General features: G+C 54.2%; 1 protein-coding gene across 1 annotated transcript; it reads left to right on the forward strand.

The window, feature by feature from the left end:
• Positions 1 to 7,949: 7,949 nt before the first annotated feature.
• On the forward strand, positions 7,950 to 12,315 carry LOC134562682 (ribosomal protein S6 kinase alpha-4-like). Its single transcript, XM_063420188.1, has 6 exons — positions 7,950 to 10,023; positions 10,137 to 10,187; positions 10,392 to 10,758; positions 10,972 to 11,148; positions 11,787 to 11,855; positions 12,296 to 12,315. The coding sequence occupies exons 1-6, from the start codon at positions 8,908 to 8,910 to the stop codon at positions 12,313 to 12,315; spliced, it is 1,800 nt and encodes a 599-aa protein (XP_063276258.1). The 5' UTR covers positions 7,950 to 8,907.
• Positions 12,316 to 15,853: the final 3,538 nt, after the last annotated feature.

Here is a 15,853-nt window from a genome sequence, read left to right on the forward strand (position 1 = left end):
GAAAGTTACCTAGTTTCTTTTGACAACACACTATAAAAGGAACTTGTTTCTCACATGCCCACACTGTTATATGGCAAGGATTTGCTGTTATGTTGGGGTGTAAATTGCTTGTAATGTTTGATTCCAAGACATTTCTGGCAATGGCAATACTGGAAGCTTTCTCATGTGAAAGACCTTCTACTTTCCTGCACCCTACCTGAATTCTCTCACCAAAAGTCCCAGTTAGAGTTCTGGACCAATCTTTCTGGTCCCAACCCCAGTCACTCAAATGGTACACCTCAGAGTCATGCAGTACCATGGTTGCTGCGTTTGGGCGTTGATCCCTGGGAAAGGATCCTTGCATGCTGGTAAACCCGACAGCAGCTTCTGACCACGGCCACTCGACAGGGTTTTGGCCATGGTATTGTGGTAGGATGCAGAGAAGTGTTAGTGGTATCATGGTTTATCTGCTCCACATGTCCTCCGGCGTTCTCCTGTAAAAAGCAAAGACAACAGAGCCTGCCACTAAAAGGGGCAGAAAATTAAAGTGATGGAATTATCCAACGTGTACTTATCTGATGTTCTTTCCCAAGAGAACCAGATGCAACCCATGCATATTTATTCAGAGGAGTTTTTAACACAAGTTGTACTTCTCCCACTGTAGGGAGGCCCGCCAAGACAGGCTGTCCAGGATAGTGACTTGGGATTTTTGAATCATTTGGTCCCCCTAAGACAGGAATTATGCTTGGGGCCTTTGGACAAAATGCAGTGATTTTGGGACAGCTGTTTACTCCCCATCTGTCATTCACAGCTGTCAAAGCCTCCCACAGCTGAAGATCCCAACCTCCATCCTGAGGTTTAAGGAATCGTTTCAGGAGACCATTAGTTCTTTCCACAATCTCAGGGTTGCTGTTCCCCGAGGTAATAAGGTTTTTCGTCTTCTCTTTGCCCTAAGTGTTTCACGCCGGAGCCAGAGACGACAAGCTGAGTCTGCCAGTGCATGTTTCCAAGGTTGTTTATTCTTCATTATCCCTCAGTTCTTTCTCAGCTCTGCAAGGCATCTCCAGCAGAGCAGGACACGCGGCGGACTGGGCGGATCAGAGGGTCCCGGACCTTTTGTACCATTTCTCTGACCCAACCACCGTCCACAACGAACCTTTTAGTTACAGAATTTTACCAATACTTACTACCTATGTTAACATGTCATTTCTACTCTAAACTCATCCTTGTAATACAACTCAGCAGAAAATGGGGGGAAAGAACAAGAACAAGGAGGACAGGACCACTCCCCAATTCCTCCATCTTGCCTCTTCAAACTCATATACTAAAAATCCTAGATTCTACATTTACACTCTATAATTAACTAACTACTACTTCTTTTGAAATCTCTCGGCTTGTGATTCTTCATACAATGTGAGCATTCATTCCCATAGCCAAAGATTAGAAGCAGTATCCTCTTGAGCTCTGTGTGAAGTTAGTTGACCCTCTTGTACAGATCTCAGACCCCCCTGTCTAGTCTCCAAACCCTCCAAAGTAGCCAGAGAGATGTTCTAGACTCCAACAACTATTTATGATATCTTTCTATTTTCATAAGGAAATCTGGCTGGTTTTGGTTTGTTCTGTTACTGCAGGCATCAGGCCCAGTGCTTGTAGTGTAATTGAAAATGTGTTTCATGGTAAAGAACAGAAGAATCTACCACCGAGAATGAAGGGTCACAGTTGAAAATTAATTCTGTTTGGTCTACTACTTGTGGTCCTTGTAAACCCACTGTGCAAGGGCTGGGTTTGCAAGCTGCAGGTTGAAGTACAGTGAGTTTGTCTGAATAATGCTGTAGCCCTATCACCGTGGAGGCCCAACCAGGAACACAGACGGGGGACACAGATCTGGGTGCAACAGAGCAGCAGGGCAGAAGACCTGCCCCTAGTTTATTTTTCCATTATATATCTGTGGCAAGGTGACCATGGATTGGAGAAGGGTATCGCCACCTCTCCTGTCACATTGGTCCAGGAGGCTGTCATTCAACCTCCCCTTCTCTTGGAGAAAGTATTCATAACATTGCCAATATTTACAAAACATGGTCCTGTGTTTACAATTCACCAGCGTGAGAAACTGCACGTTTCTCCTTTAATATGAACGCTTAGCAAACCAGGAAAATTCATGGCAACATCTCACCCTTTTAAGTATATTAAAAAGAAAACAAAAAAAGAAAAATGAACAATTCTATGACAGGAAAAAAGAAAGAAAAAAAAACCTGTATAAAGTTCACCGACCTTCATTTAGGTGACGGTGTGAGGGCTACATGTTGGTCTGATTCTGCCTTTGCTACCCAGGGTTTCACCCTGAACCCCTTGCAATAACCTGCTCAAAATATCTCGAGCATAGTCTAACATAATTCAACCAACACCCTCATATTTTTAAATTTTTATAAGATACAAGGGAATATACGGTGCAAAAGGCAGGAGCATTCCAAGAAAAATTTTACCACTCAATTGAAAATTCTGAACCCCAAAAGTTCTGTCCCAAAACCACAACCCCCAAACAACGTGCACTTTCCCCACAGAGGTCACAATGGCTACCAGACATAAAACTGAACCACAGCAAACAATTCCTCTGAGTCCATGATTAACAGTCCGCTGGCTCTCAGCATCACACTGCTTCAGTCTGTCCTTGTCCAGCAGCTCCACAGGATCTAAGTCTCTATGGAGGCCATATAGGAAAAGAGAGGATGCCAGTCCATGTCCATGTCAATCAGATCTTGAAGAGGCTTCTGTGATGGGTGGCACTAGGGTGGCACAGGGTGCACAAGGTTTCAGGATCAAACAGGATCAGTCCAATGCACCTGAGGCAGCTCAGCAGACTTTCAGCGGCCACCTCCATGGCAAAGATCCCAGAACCTGAGGATAGAGAACTTAAAAAACACAAATTGAGCAATTGACTTTTTCTCAAAGAATGCATGCAACATAGGATGTGGACGTAGAAACCCACTGCAAGGTCCAAGGAAAACTGACCATAGCTATGTGGCAACATCAACACTTCCTACACTTGAGATGATGGCTGTACACCAGCCAGAGAATTTTGCTCTTGTTCTAGAGCTTGGGAAACTGTTTCGTCCCCCTGACGTCTTCGTCTTTTTCTTCGCCTCCGAATTTTCGGGCTTGGCGTGGGCTCAGCATGACCCACTGCCTCGCATGTTTCTGCAGTATGGTCTGGACCCACACCTTGTGCTCAGAAAAACAAGGGAGTCACTTTCTGTGCCTCCTTTTTCTGTTCTCCACTAGGCTGAATATCTGCCTGTGTCTCATGTCCAGCATTCTGCCTCTTTTCTGCCGGCTGTGAAGCAGCCGTTGGGGTCATCACCATAGAATCACAGGTGTTTAGAACTGCACAGGTCTGGACCATCTCCAGGACAGTAGAAGTCTCTGGAATGGTTTCCAGGAGCCTCTGGCAAGCAGAATTAGCATGGCTTCTTGCTAATTGCTCCAAAATTATCATTCTTAAAGTGCTATCCTGGACTCTCATCTCTAAAAAATCCATCAGACGCACTATAAGTCGATGAAAAGGTTCACCTGGCTTCTGTGCTATATCTGAGAAGTCTTCCTTTGGGGAGAAGGATAACTTGGTTTTTATCAATGCAGATATCCCTATGTATCTGCACGAATCTAAAACAGTGAAAGAAAAGCCAGCTTGCACATCAGGGCAATCATATTGACTCCTCCCCATAAGTAGGTCAACTCCGACCCCAAACAAGGGATCATCTCGAGGCAGGTGGCTATTTTTGACAGCCATTTGTCCAGCTAGGAATTTCCAATTTCTTTCAAAGGTAAAAACCTGTTGAGGTTCAAGCATCATTGTTGCAAGACCTCTTATTACAAAAGGCAAGATCAGATTCTCAAATTCTGCACTGATCCACTGAATTGCCTCAGTGAAGCTTATATTATTTTCTGCCACGTCCCTTGATAAGGGAAACGGGACTGCCCATGATGGGTCATCATGGCTATGATGCTGTGGACCCACATCCACAGGTCCCTGAACTGGCTCGGGCAAAGCTGCATCTTCAGGCAGCAGCTCTCTTAGGTCAGCAGCCTGGTTCACCTGCGGACTAAAAGCCTCATCCGATTTCATGACAGGAAAAGCGTGCACATCAGACAACGCTTTTGCCCCGTTATCATCTCCCACAGCCGACCCGGCCCCGTAGGGGGGGCGGGCGGGGGACAGTGACTCGCTCAGACTCCTCTCTGAGCGGGGGGGCGATTGTCGCGCTGGGCAGGGAGGCGTGGCCGATCGGCCACAGCTTTCAGCTCCTGTTCCATCAGCCGATGGGTCGGTGGCCGGGGCCAGAGCCGGCAGCAGCTCTGCGGCTCCAGCGCTCGGCCCCGTCCCCTCTGAACGGAGGGGGCATGCGGCGGGGCCGCGCGGCGGCGCGGGGGGGCTGTCCAGCGCGGGTGGCCCCGCAGCAGCGGGCAGCGTTGCGCCCAGCCCTCCCCCCGCGGCGCCGGACCGGCACCGGACGCGTGGGGCGGGGCGCGGCGCGGCGGGCGGCGGCGGCTCCGCTGCGGGCACCGCACAGACCGCCGGCGGCGGCGACCCCGCGCACAGCATTTGGCGCGGCGGGGGGACGGGGCAAGGAGGGGCCGTCCCCGCCGCTCTCGCCTGCCGAATCCTGCGCGGAGCAGGTCGCGGCGGGGCGGGGCGGGCCGGGGAGGCGGCGCACGGCGGCCCCCCCGGCTCCCCGCAGGGGGCCCGAGGCGGCGCGGCTCCGCGCGGCAGCTGCAGGGCGGACCCCGCAGCGGTGGCGGGCAGCGGGGGGGTCGCCGCGGCACGGTGGCCTGGGGCGGCGCGGGCGATCCCCCGCGCTCGGCGTGGGACCCGAGGCCGAGCGCTCCGCCCCCTCGGCACCCCAGCTCCCCGCCCGGCAAACCGCGCGGGGAGCGGACCGAAAAAAGCTTCCCCGCCCTTCCAAAAACCCCGCTGGGCGCGCCCAACCCCCGACATGGGGGTGGGGGTCTCCTGCATCGGCTCCAACCCTGCATCAGAGCAATCCTCGTCAGAAGCGACGGAGCTCGCAGGGGAGCTTCTGCTCTGTGTCGAAAACCCAGAATCAACTTCAAAGTCCTCTCCAGCCTCTTTTAGAAGTGGGAAGACTGTTCCCCAGATCCCTAGGAGAGCGCTAGCTCTCATATTTCCGTTCAGAACGGATAAAAAAAGTTTTTCCCCCAGGGTTTTCCATGGGTCGATTGAGAGTGCTTTTTCAGCACTATAAAAAATTCCAAGTTTCTTTCCCCAGCTAAACAGTTCTCTCACGTGTTTCCTGGTTAAGTCAGCGTCACAGGACAACAAAAAGGAGTGGAGCAGTTCCATCATCAATCGTTCCTCTGAGAACATCGTGGGTTTCTTCTTTTTGCAGCTGTAGAAGGCAGATTTTTTTTTTTTTTTTTTTTTTTTTTTTTTCCTCACTAGCTTGCAGCTTGACCACGTATAGGCGCCAGTTATCACCGTGGAGGCCCAACCAGGAACACAGACGGGGGACACAGATCTGGGTGCAACAGAGCAGCAGGGCAGAAGACCTGCCCCTAGTTTATTTTTCCATTATATATCTGTGGCAAGGTGACCATGGATTGGAGAAGGGTATCGCCACCTCTCCTGTCACATTGGTCCAGGAGGCTGTCATTCAACCTCCCCTTCTCTTGGAGAAAGTATTCATAACATTGCCAATATTTACAAAACATGGTCCTGTGTTTACAATTCACCAGCGTGAGAAACTGCACGTTTCTCCTTTAATATGAACGCTTAGCAAACCAGGAAAATTCATGGCAACATCGCCCCATCTCAGCAGATGCAGAAAGGGGCCAGAATCCGGCATTTGGAGTGTGAATTTGGGGTGCTGGCCTTGCCCCAGAGGAGAGGCAGGATGTTCCCTGCAGGGTCTGCATGGAGCAGACAGAAGAGATGGGCAAGTGTTTGCAGGGCCCCTGGGAGGGGATCTTGGGGTTCCTGTCAGCAGGATCCTTGTGCAGCTCAGGCTGGGCTGGGCAGCAGCTCCATCTGCAGCTTCCATGTGCTGCTGCAGCAGCTGCTGCTGGGGACCCTGAGGGAAGAGGCAGGGATGGAAATGCTGCAGGGACAGCTCCAGCCAGGGCTAGCAATGAGCTTTGCCTTCCTGCCTGGGGAAATGAGGCTCCTCTAGTGCAAGAGGAGGCAAAGACAAAATCAAGTTCAACACTTCAAGGAACACTGTAGAAAATTGGAAGCCTCTCCAAATGTCACACACATTCATCTGTTAGCTCTTCAGTGTTGGTTCTTGTAAAAAGCCTTTCCAGTTTTCCCTTGGATCTGAGACTGCAGGGCCCACAGCTGGGCTTCAGAGTTCAACTGATTTTTATTTTTCAGGTTTTTACACAGAGCTCTGAATCGGGCATCTCTTGCCCTTTATTCTGCTCAGAACCATGAGAAAGGTTCTGTGCTCCTGTGAGCCACCTCTTGAAGGGTGGTTGGCAACCCTGGAATCCTCTGAGAAAGCACTTGATTGACTTCAGGGCCAGGCTGGAAAGCTCAGCCTGAGGAAAGAACTGTTCCAGATGCCTCTGTCCATGTCCAGCTCCTCCCAGCTGAGTCCCTGAACACACAGGGTGCTTTATAGGCATTTCTTTTCCCCTCCTGTTGACTTGGAGGTGATTTTCTCATACTTTAGAGAAATATCTGACCAGCCCCTGCCCCCATTCCATTTTATTCCCTCCACTTTGGAGTCAAAACTGCTGGGTTGGACATGGAAATTGGTGGTATTGCCCTGTTCTTCCCTCCAGCTGTCAATTTTAACTTGTATGAAACACTGCAAATGGCCTTGTTTCTCTGGTGGGGAAGATGTGAGATGGAGAGTTGAAAGGATTTGTCTCCATGAACCTTGTGATAATAAAGAAAAATGTGGTTCATTATTTTAGTGTGGTGCTGGGATTTGGGAGTTTATTTCTTGTTATTATTAATTAGTATTGATTTTAATTGTTAAGACTTTTAAATCCTAGACATTATTACCAAAGGCTTGATGTCACTCACTGGGAAAATTCCCTCCTTCTCCCATTGGGATTAACCTGAACGGTCTATTTCAAATTGCCAGTGGATTCTAAAGATGGAAAGTGCCATTAATGGTGGATTTGGTGTGGTTTGGAGCTGGGGGAGGGTCTCCTCCTCTCCCAGAGGCGCCTCGAGCCTGCTTTGCCACCACATCTGTTTGTGGCCCCTCACGGCTGCCCTGCCCTGGGGACATGGTGGGACACCCGTCCTGTCAGGGCTGAGGCTCCTCATGGCCCAGCACAACCCCACATTGCCCCTCACAACCCCTCACAGCCCCTCAAATCCCCTCACGGCCCCTCACATCCCCTCACATTCCCTCACATCCCCTCACATCCCCTCACAGCCCCTCAGCCCCAGGCGCGCGGCTCCTCCCAAAGGAGAAGGGGTCGGGCCCTGCTTGTTCTCCTTTTATTTCGCTCCCTTCACAGCCACCAGTCAAGAAAGGCTGAAATGGAGCCTTTCCCCAGCGCTCCCCTCGGGGTTAATCGCGGCTGCAGCTCTGTGCTGCCGCTGGCCCCAGCGCCAACATCCCCGCAGCCCCGCAGGCCTTTGCTGTCCCCCCGTGTCCATTCGCTGTCCCCGAGTCCCGCCCGGCTCTGGCAGCAGCAGCAGCCGCAGCGCAGCGGGCGCCGGCCCGGCCCAGCCGCGGCTCCCGGCCAGGAGCAGCAGCAGCGCCGGCCCCTTCCCGCCTGCTCCTGCCTCGCCTGCCAAGGGCCTTTTCCAGCTGGACTCTGCACTGCAGCAGCCATCACCCACACACAGCCCTGACTGCCCAGGGCCCGCCTGGGCTGCCCTCAGCAGCCTCCAGAGAAAGAAAGGCTCGGCTTCCAGCGCTCTGTGCAGCATCTTTGACTCACCCTCAGGTGGCAGCAGGCTACTCTTGCCTTTGCCTCGGCAATTGGAGATGGTGTCTGCTCTTGCACCCTTCTGGCTGCTAAGTGAATTTGAGCAGCTCAACTGCAATTGCCTTTTTCCACCATTGCTACCCACTGTGCTTTTGTGACAGTGAACTCAGGAGTTTTGTGGCAGGCACCATGATAAGAAGAGACTGAAATGCTCCCAAGTCCCTGGGCACTGAGTCGAGGGGAATTAAAGCCACACAGGCCACAATTGCAGAGCTCCAACACAGCCCTGGTGCTGCTACTGCTGCTGAAATCAAATCAACTTACAGAGGCCATCACAGAAATTGACCTCTGGAGTGTCAAATAAAATGAAAAAAAAAAAACCACCAGGAGGAAGACAAATCTCAACTTCTTCACTCGCTTCATTGCTTGCTCTGAGCAGCAGAAAATGGGGATGCCCAGAGGTATTTGCAGCTGCTGCTGATCCCAGCTGCAGCTCAGCCCTGTGCAGAGTCCCAGCAGGAAGCTGAGCCCAGCCCGGGGAGCTCACACAGTGTCAGGGAGATTCTTTCTCTGAATTCACTCAGCCTTGCATTCCCCAGCTATGCCTGGTACCACCTCCTGTTTTCTAGGCTTAGAACAGGAGCAATGCAAACCTTACCAATGGCACAACTGCCCAGTCCACAGGGAAAAGGACAGAGAAATTGTAAAGTTCTCCAGACATTTGTCCTGCTTTGCTGGAAAAGTCGTGCTGCACTCACAGGATGGAAATCCAAGAGAAGCTGGAGTTCCTGGCACATCTTGTGACAGAAGCTGGACCTCGTTCTCCATGAAAGGTTCTTGGAAAGAGCAGCTGGGACAGTGGAGAAGATTGCTGGGAAGCTGAAACAGCTTTCCAGAAGTGAAATGAAAATGAAAGAAACAAACCAAGCTGTTTTCCTCTATTTCTTTCTATGCTTCCCTTTTCCATGTTGCACTACTTGTCCATGCCATTAATTCCAAAGGGATCTCACCTCGAAGATGAGTGACTTAGTGAGTTTTAGACACTGTGAAATACCATGGGCTGTACACACAGTTTGCCTTCCCCTGTTTTTGTTGTCAAGCAGTGCTGGAGACATAAGTGTAGTGCTTGGGTCGGGGACGAATCCTGCAGGCAGGGAATGTGCCCCGGCAGTGTGTGAGCCTGAGCAGGGACAATGCAGAGCAGCAAGCGAGGGGATTCCTCTGGCACTGCGCAGGAGTCCGGACTCTGGGTCTGGGCTGCACAGGGCCAAGTTCCCGTGTTTGGACAGGCTCAGGGGCTGCCCCCGGGGCGCGCGGGGCTCGGCCGTGGAACGGACACGCGGACAAACGGCCCCGGGGCTTCGGTGGCAGCGGCGGCAGCGGCGGCAGCAGCAGCAGCGGCGGCAGCAGCAGCAGCGGCGGCAGCGACTTTTCGGAATCTCCGAACTCTGCGACCCTCCTCACCTCCTGTTCCCCCTCTCCCTCTCCCACTGTCCTGCACTGTCTCTCTTGGTGTCCCTTTCCCGGTCTCCCCAGCCCCTCTTGGTATCCCCGTCTCGGCCTTTCCCTCTCCCCCTGCCGGGCCGGGCCATGCCCCCGGCCCCCCTCCGGCCCCGGGCGGGGCTGCCCCGTTCCCGTTCCCGGGCGTCCCCCCGCGGTCTCGCCTGGGCCCGGCTCTGGCCGTGCTGGCGGTGGCGCTGCTGGGCCGGGATCAGTGCCTGGGGCTGGGGCGGCATCGCCACCCTTTGGCTGCGCCTGGGCCGGGCACGGCCTCGGCCCCGGTGCCGACCCCGAGCCCGGCGCCGCCTCCTCCCGGGCCCCGCGGAGGACACACGCGGCGCGGCCGCTCCCGCCGCCTCCGCTGCGGCTTCCCCGGCCCGAGCTCCGCCGCTCGGCAGCGCAGCCGCCGGCCCCGAACCGCCGGGGCCCGGCGCGGGTGGGGATGCCCGGCCCGGGCCGCTCGGGGGGCGCTCGGGGGCCGTGTCTGGCCCCGGGCCGAGCGCTGACGGCCGCGTGTCGCCCGCAGGGAAGGCGCAGGAGGCCCTGCAGGACCGGTACCGGCTGGGTTCGCTGCTGGGGCGCGGAGGATTCGGCAGCGTCTACTCGGGGACACGAGTGTCGGACGGCGCCCCGGTGAGCGGCGGGGCCGGGGGCGGGCGGAGGAGGAGGAGGCGGAGCAGGAGGAGAAGATCGGACCGCAGCGGGGCGGTCGGTGAGCTCAGCCCGCTGCTGTCCCTTGCTCGCAGGTGGCCATCAAATGCGTGCCGCGGGATCTCATCCGGCTCTGGGGCGAGCTGGTGAGTGAGCGGGGCCAGCGGCAGAAGCCGGGCCGTGGCGGGCGGCGAGGAGTCGGCGCCCGGCAGGGTGGGTGCCGCCGGGAGCCGTGCAGGGAGAGCGGGCCTGGGCTGAGTGGGGCGCCCAGAGCAGCCGGGGCTGGCTGAGGGCTCCCAGAGCCCCGGCACGGCCTCAGCCCCACTGACGGCATCGTGCTCCTCCCGCAGCCCAACGGCGCCCGTGCGCCCCTGGAGATCGTGCTGCTGGACAAGGTGTCCGCTGGCTGTGCTGGTGTCATTCAGCTCCTGGAGTGGCTTGAGCTCCCCGACAGCTTCTTGTTGGTGCTGGAGCGTCCGGAGCGGTGCCAGGACCTGTCGGCTTTCCTGGCGGAGCGGAGGTTCCTGCCGGAGGAGGAGGCGCGGGCGCTGTTCCGCCAGGTGCTGGAGGCCGTGCGGCACTGCACCAGCTGCGGGGTCCTGCACAGGGACATCAAGCCCGAGAACATTCTGCTCGACCTGGCCACCGGAGAGCTCAAACTCATCGACTTTGGCTGTGGCGCCTTCCTCCAAGACACAGCCTACACCCAACTTGCAGGTGAGCCCCCTCAGGGGATGTTCCTGGGCATCTCCTGGCCCAGCCTGGCTGTAGCACCGGGCCTTCCCCCTCTTGCTGCTGGCAACAGCATGATTTCTTGAGCCAAGTTCCTTTTGTCTGGGCGTGGGAGGGGGCCAGCCCCCACATGCCCAGGGATGCTGTGGCCAGGCTCTAGGAGTTCATCCCCTGATGAACTGTGTCTGTGTTCCACAGGAACCCTGTCCTACAGCCCACCAGAGTGGATCCAGCAGCAGCGCTACCACGGCGAGGCAGCAACGATCTGGTCCCTGGGCCTCCTGCTGTACCACCTGGTCGTGGGGAAGCACCCGTTCAGGAGGGGCCAGCAGATCATCTGGGGCCGCATCTTGTTCCCACGATGGCTCTCTCCAGGTGGATCCTCATCTCTGGGCACAGGGGAATACCTGTGCTGGGAGACAGCAGGAGCCTCATGAGCACCCTGCTCTGGCAGCTGCTGGGGAGGGGGCACATGTCCTGCTCTGCTGCTCTCCTCCAAACAGACAATGCATCGGGAAGTTTAGGCACAGCTCTGGGCACACCCAGCATGGCCTGGGCGTGGGAATGGGGGGCCAAAACAGACGGGATCCTTCTCCAAGTGACTGGTGGATTCTGGTTTGTTTCTTCAGAGTGCCAGGATGTCATTAAGAGGTGTTTGTCCATGCAACCCTTGGACAGGCCATCCTTAGAAGACCTCTTCAATGATCCTTGGCTGCAGGGTGTTCATCTGCCCTAGAAGATGGGAGAGGTCCATGTGCAGAATTGGATCCAAAACCTGGCAGGTAACAACTCCACACATCTCATGGCAATCAGTGCTAAAGAAGAGCAGACTGTTTTTGTCCTGCCTGTAGCTCTGAGCAGGGATCATCAGATGGGAACATCTGTGCTGCAGCTTAGCTGGAGACCTGCTCCAGCAAGCACTGGTGGCCACCATCCATCCTAGTTTTTCTTGTCGTGCTTCCTTGACAGCTGGGGCCCTGGGCAGAACAGTGACAGCCTGCTCTGGCCCCCAGGGAAGGAGGAGGCCCTGGAGAAGCTCTGTCAGGTGGGGCTGCTGCTGGAGACACCAAGGACAACCTCAGGTATGACAATCTCTTCCTCCACCTGGTCACCAGCAGCTGAAGATGATGGAGTTTGATTTTGGTACCTTCTTCAGAGACATGCTCCATGCCCAATCTGCAGGTGAGTCCACAGCCAGGGGATGCTCCCAGATCCGGGCATGGCACAGCCTGGCTGGGCACCAAAGGTTCCTCCCTTTGCTGGGCCGGAGGCAACAAATCCTTCCCTGGGCTGTCCAGCTGCTTTTTGGCTCTGGGCAGCTGCTGAGGGGCTGGATGTGTCATGGCTGGCTGCAGGCTGGGCACATGTGCTGCCCTCCTGCTCTGCCCCCAAGGGCAGCAGTGATGGGGAGGTTTGGGCCCAGCTCTGAGCACGGCCAGCACGGCCTGGGCACTGCAGGCGGCTGGGACAAGGGCACAGGAGCCTTCAGCTGACGGGCAGTTTCTGGTTTCTGTCCTTGCAGCCGGGCTCTGCGGGTGCTGAGGCTGCTCTGGGCTCTGCCAGGGCTCTGCTGGGCTCAGCCCTGGGCACGGCTGGGCTCGCTCTGCCCTCACATTGCTCTGACAGCTTTGCAGCACACCAGCCCCTTCTGAGCACAGCGCCTGAGCTTTCTGCTTTGGCAGCTGAGTGAGACTCTCCTGCTGGCCAAGAGATTGCAGGTAGGGATCCACATCCAATTGGCAAGAACCCAAACACTCCACAGTCCCAGCTGAATGCCTGGATCTTCACAGGATGTTTTGTCTGTCCCACTCTTCCTTCCTCTTTGGCTGGAATTGTGCAATTGCCCTTTCTTCCTCCTCTAGGAGTGCCACAACTGAGCAAAACCTGGCGAGTGGATGGTGTTCCTAAGGCAGTGCAGTCTGCAGCTGATGGGTGAAGAATTGCCCTTCTGCAGCTCCAAACCAGAGCAAAAAGCTGTAAGTGGGACTTTGTGTCTTTAAAAACCCCTGAAAACTTCCAAGGGAATGTGCAGCTCCTTCAGAGGGTGAGAAGGAAGGTCATCTTCTAAAGGATTTGGAGTTTGACAAAATTTAGATTCCCAGTCCTGCTTAGATCTGGTGGGGCACAGCAATTTCCTATTGCTTCTGCCACAATTTAAAATAATACTGGAAACAAACTGCAAAATCTTTTTAAACGGCTGCTGAGGTCAGTAGGATGGATCCATGCCATCAACACATTTTCAAAGTAAATAACTGAGATCCCATTTTAAAAAGATTAATTATCTCTTTATCCAAAGCTACAAAGTCTTTTTCACTATAGATTTGGGATTTCTTTTTATTGTTCTCATTTTTCTTTTTTTTTTTCCTTTTTTTTTCTTTTCTTTTTCTTTTAATAGAAAAACCTTCCTAAGAAAGGAGTGTCCTTTGCTGCTGGTTCCCGTGTGGAGCAGCTCCCTTCCCGCTGGCTGAGCTGCTCAGGCACAGCCCGGCAGCTCCTGGCCCTGCAGGGCTGAGCCTTTTCCCCGGTGCTGGGCACAGACTGATGGAGCAGCACTGCTCAACACGGGCACACACAGAGGGAGCAGAAGCAGCTGCCTTTGCCCACCTGCAGCTCCAGGGCCCAAACTCTGAGCACACAGGGCTGGAAGGGACTGGCAGCTCCCTGTTTGCTGTGCTGCCCAACTTGTGCCCGGCCCATCTCTGCAGTCCTGGGCTTTGTGCAAGGAACAGAGGTGAGGACTCCCTCTCCATGTGCAGCTTCCAGAGGGAAAAGGCTGCTGTGAGCAGGCAGCTCCAAGGGCAGAGAAAGGAGGGTCTCCACCACTGGATCTGTGCCACTTCCACCGTCCTGGGCAGCAGCCACTGAGCCCAGGGGAACAGAGGGCACAGCAAGAGGGACAAAACCAGGCAAGGTCAGAGCCTGGGAGGAGCCAGAGCAGGGAGCAGGAACAGCTGCTCCATTGCACTCTTGGAGAAAGCTCTGGGCTGTTTGTGAGCACTGAAAGGCGTGAAGGGCAGAGAGGAGGCCACAGCAAACAATGCTTGTGTTTGCACACCCTCCCCTCTCAGTGTCCCAGAAGGAATTGCATGAACTGTGTTCTTCTCTCGGAGTCGTCTCGTTCAGCATGAGCAGCTTTGCACCAGGAGCTGAAGGAGCTGAAGCCTTAGGCCACAAGAGCTGAGCAAGAGGGAACTTCTTGACCAAAGTAATGCTGCTAACATGGACCTGACTGAATGCAGCAGATAAAATCATGGAAATATAGAGTCCTTCCTGTTGGAAAAGACCTCTGAGCTCATCAAGTGCAAGTGTTAAGCCAGCACTGTCAAGTCCAGCACTAAACCCTGAAAGGCCAAGGCCTGGACAAGAGGCCTGAGTGAGGCCTGAACAACAGGCCCTGAGCCAAAGGTGACCTCTGGATGAACCTTCCAACCAAAGGGTATCTTTGTATCTGCTCCTTAACAAAAAATGCATGGTCATTAGCCTTGTACTAGATGTATCCACTCCTTAGTGAAACAGGTCTTGACCTTTCTGTATTTAGAAGCCAGACAAGGCCATGAAATCTGACATCTGACATCTGGCCTTGTCTGGAGCTGTATGGTCAAAGGCGACTCCCTTGGTTCCTCCTTGGGCCCTGGCCAGGCTTTGGGAGGGACCCAAGAGGAGGATGAAACCAGATGTTCCTGCACTGGAAGTGCTGTCAGTTTGTTTATCCATCTCTATCAAAGCTGGGCTCTCTCGCAGCCAGGCTGGATCCTCAGCTGTGGCTGGAGGCACCTGCAGGAATTCCCAGTGCCCGGGAGTGGCTCTGCAGTCCTTGGCTGTGACAGCTTCCCCCAGCTGATGTGTGGGTGTGGGTGATGGGAAAGTGTGAGGGGAACTGGTGATGGATCTTTCATCACTGCGGGCAGTCTTTGGTAGTGATGCTTGGGGGCATTGCTGAGCTGTCCTTTTGTGCTCCTTTGCTGCTTTGAGCTGTAGGAAATGACACTGATTCCTTCAGGGGGTGTCTGTGCCTTTGGTGCTGACCCTGCCCACTGGTCAAACAAAATTGGCATCGTTTGGCCAGAGCAGCACAAAATGTCACTTTCTCAGTCTAAATGGGAGGAATCAATCCTATCTGACATTCCCAGATGGGAAGGCCTTCCCCAGAGTTCTCTGGCTCTGGAGTGGGCTGAGGTGGGAACAGATTTTTGACAGGGGCCACTGCATTAGAGGGTGTAAAGTGTCCCACCCTGGCTCTAAAATGGCTCACTGCTCAGCCTGGGTGGGGACCACAGTGGTCCTTAAAAAGGAGAAACTAGATGCCCTAAGAACCCTGGTACAGGAACAACTGGTTCAAGGACACATAGAGCCCATCTATGAGCCCTTGGAAAACCCCACTATTTATTATAAAAAAGAAATCTGGATAGTAGAGGTTACTCCATGAGCTGAGAAGAATCCATTCTGTGATGGAGAGAACGGGCACGTTGCAGCCTGGTCTGCCATCTCCTGCAGTGATTCCTGCCTCCTGGGACATCCTGACTGTGGACTTAAAGGACTGTTTGTTCACTCTTCCATTGCACCCAGAGGACACCCCAAATTTGCCTTTACCCTGCCTTCTATCAATAACACTGCACCAGTGCAAGGTTCTCAATGGAAAGTACTTCCCCAAAACAGGGGAAACAGCCCCACAGTCTGTCAGGGCTGTGCTGCTCAGGTACTCTCATCAGTGAGAGAACCATTCCCAGGGGCATACTGTTCCCATGACATGGATGACATTTTGATTGCAACCCAAACCAAAAAAGAACTCTCCCTGATTCAGCCAAGCCTGTTGCAAGCATTAAAAACATTTGGGCTGCAGGTAGCACCAGAGAAAGTGCAGCAGCAACCAGCCTGGAAATAGTTGGGACTCAAAATAGTGGACCAGACTATACAGCCACAAACAATTCAATTATCAACCAAAATTCTAACTCTAAATGATGCACAAAAACTCTTGGGTACCATCAGCTGGGTCAGACCTTACCTAGGACTGACCAACTCTCAATGAGCACCTTTAGTTGACCTCCTAAAGGGTGACTCTGAATTAACTTCCCCCAGAAAA

Source organism: Prinia subflava, chromosome 30 (assembly GCF_021018805.1).
Source record: "Prinia subflava isolate CZ2003 ecotype Zambia chromosome 30, Cam_Psub_1.2, whole genome shotgun sequence".
Taxonomy (NCBI): Eukaryota; Metazoa; Chordata; class Aves; order Passeriformes; family Cisticolidae; genus Prinia; species Prinia subflava.

What these genes read in the sequence shown, in the direction of transcription:
- LOC134562682 (XM_063420188.1), top strand. Translation starts at nt 8,908, where the DNA reads ATGAGTGACTTAGTGAGTTTTAGACACTGTGAAATACCATGGGCTGTA. An exon ending in GAGTGTCGGACGGCGCCCCG is followed by an intron (nt 10,024 to 10,136) that starts GTGAGCGGCGGG and finishes CCTTGCTCGCAG; the next exon opens with GTGGCCATCAAATGCGTGCC. An exon ending in AGCCTACACCCAACTTGCAG is followed by an intron (nt 10,759 to 10,971) that starts GTGAGCCCCCTC and finishes TGTGTTCCACAG; the next exon opens with GAACCCTGTCCTACAGCCCA.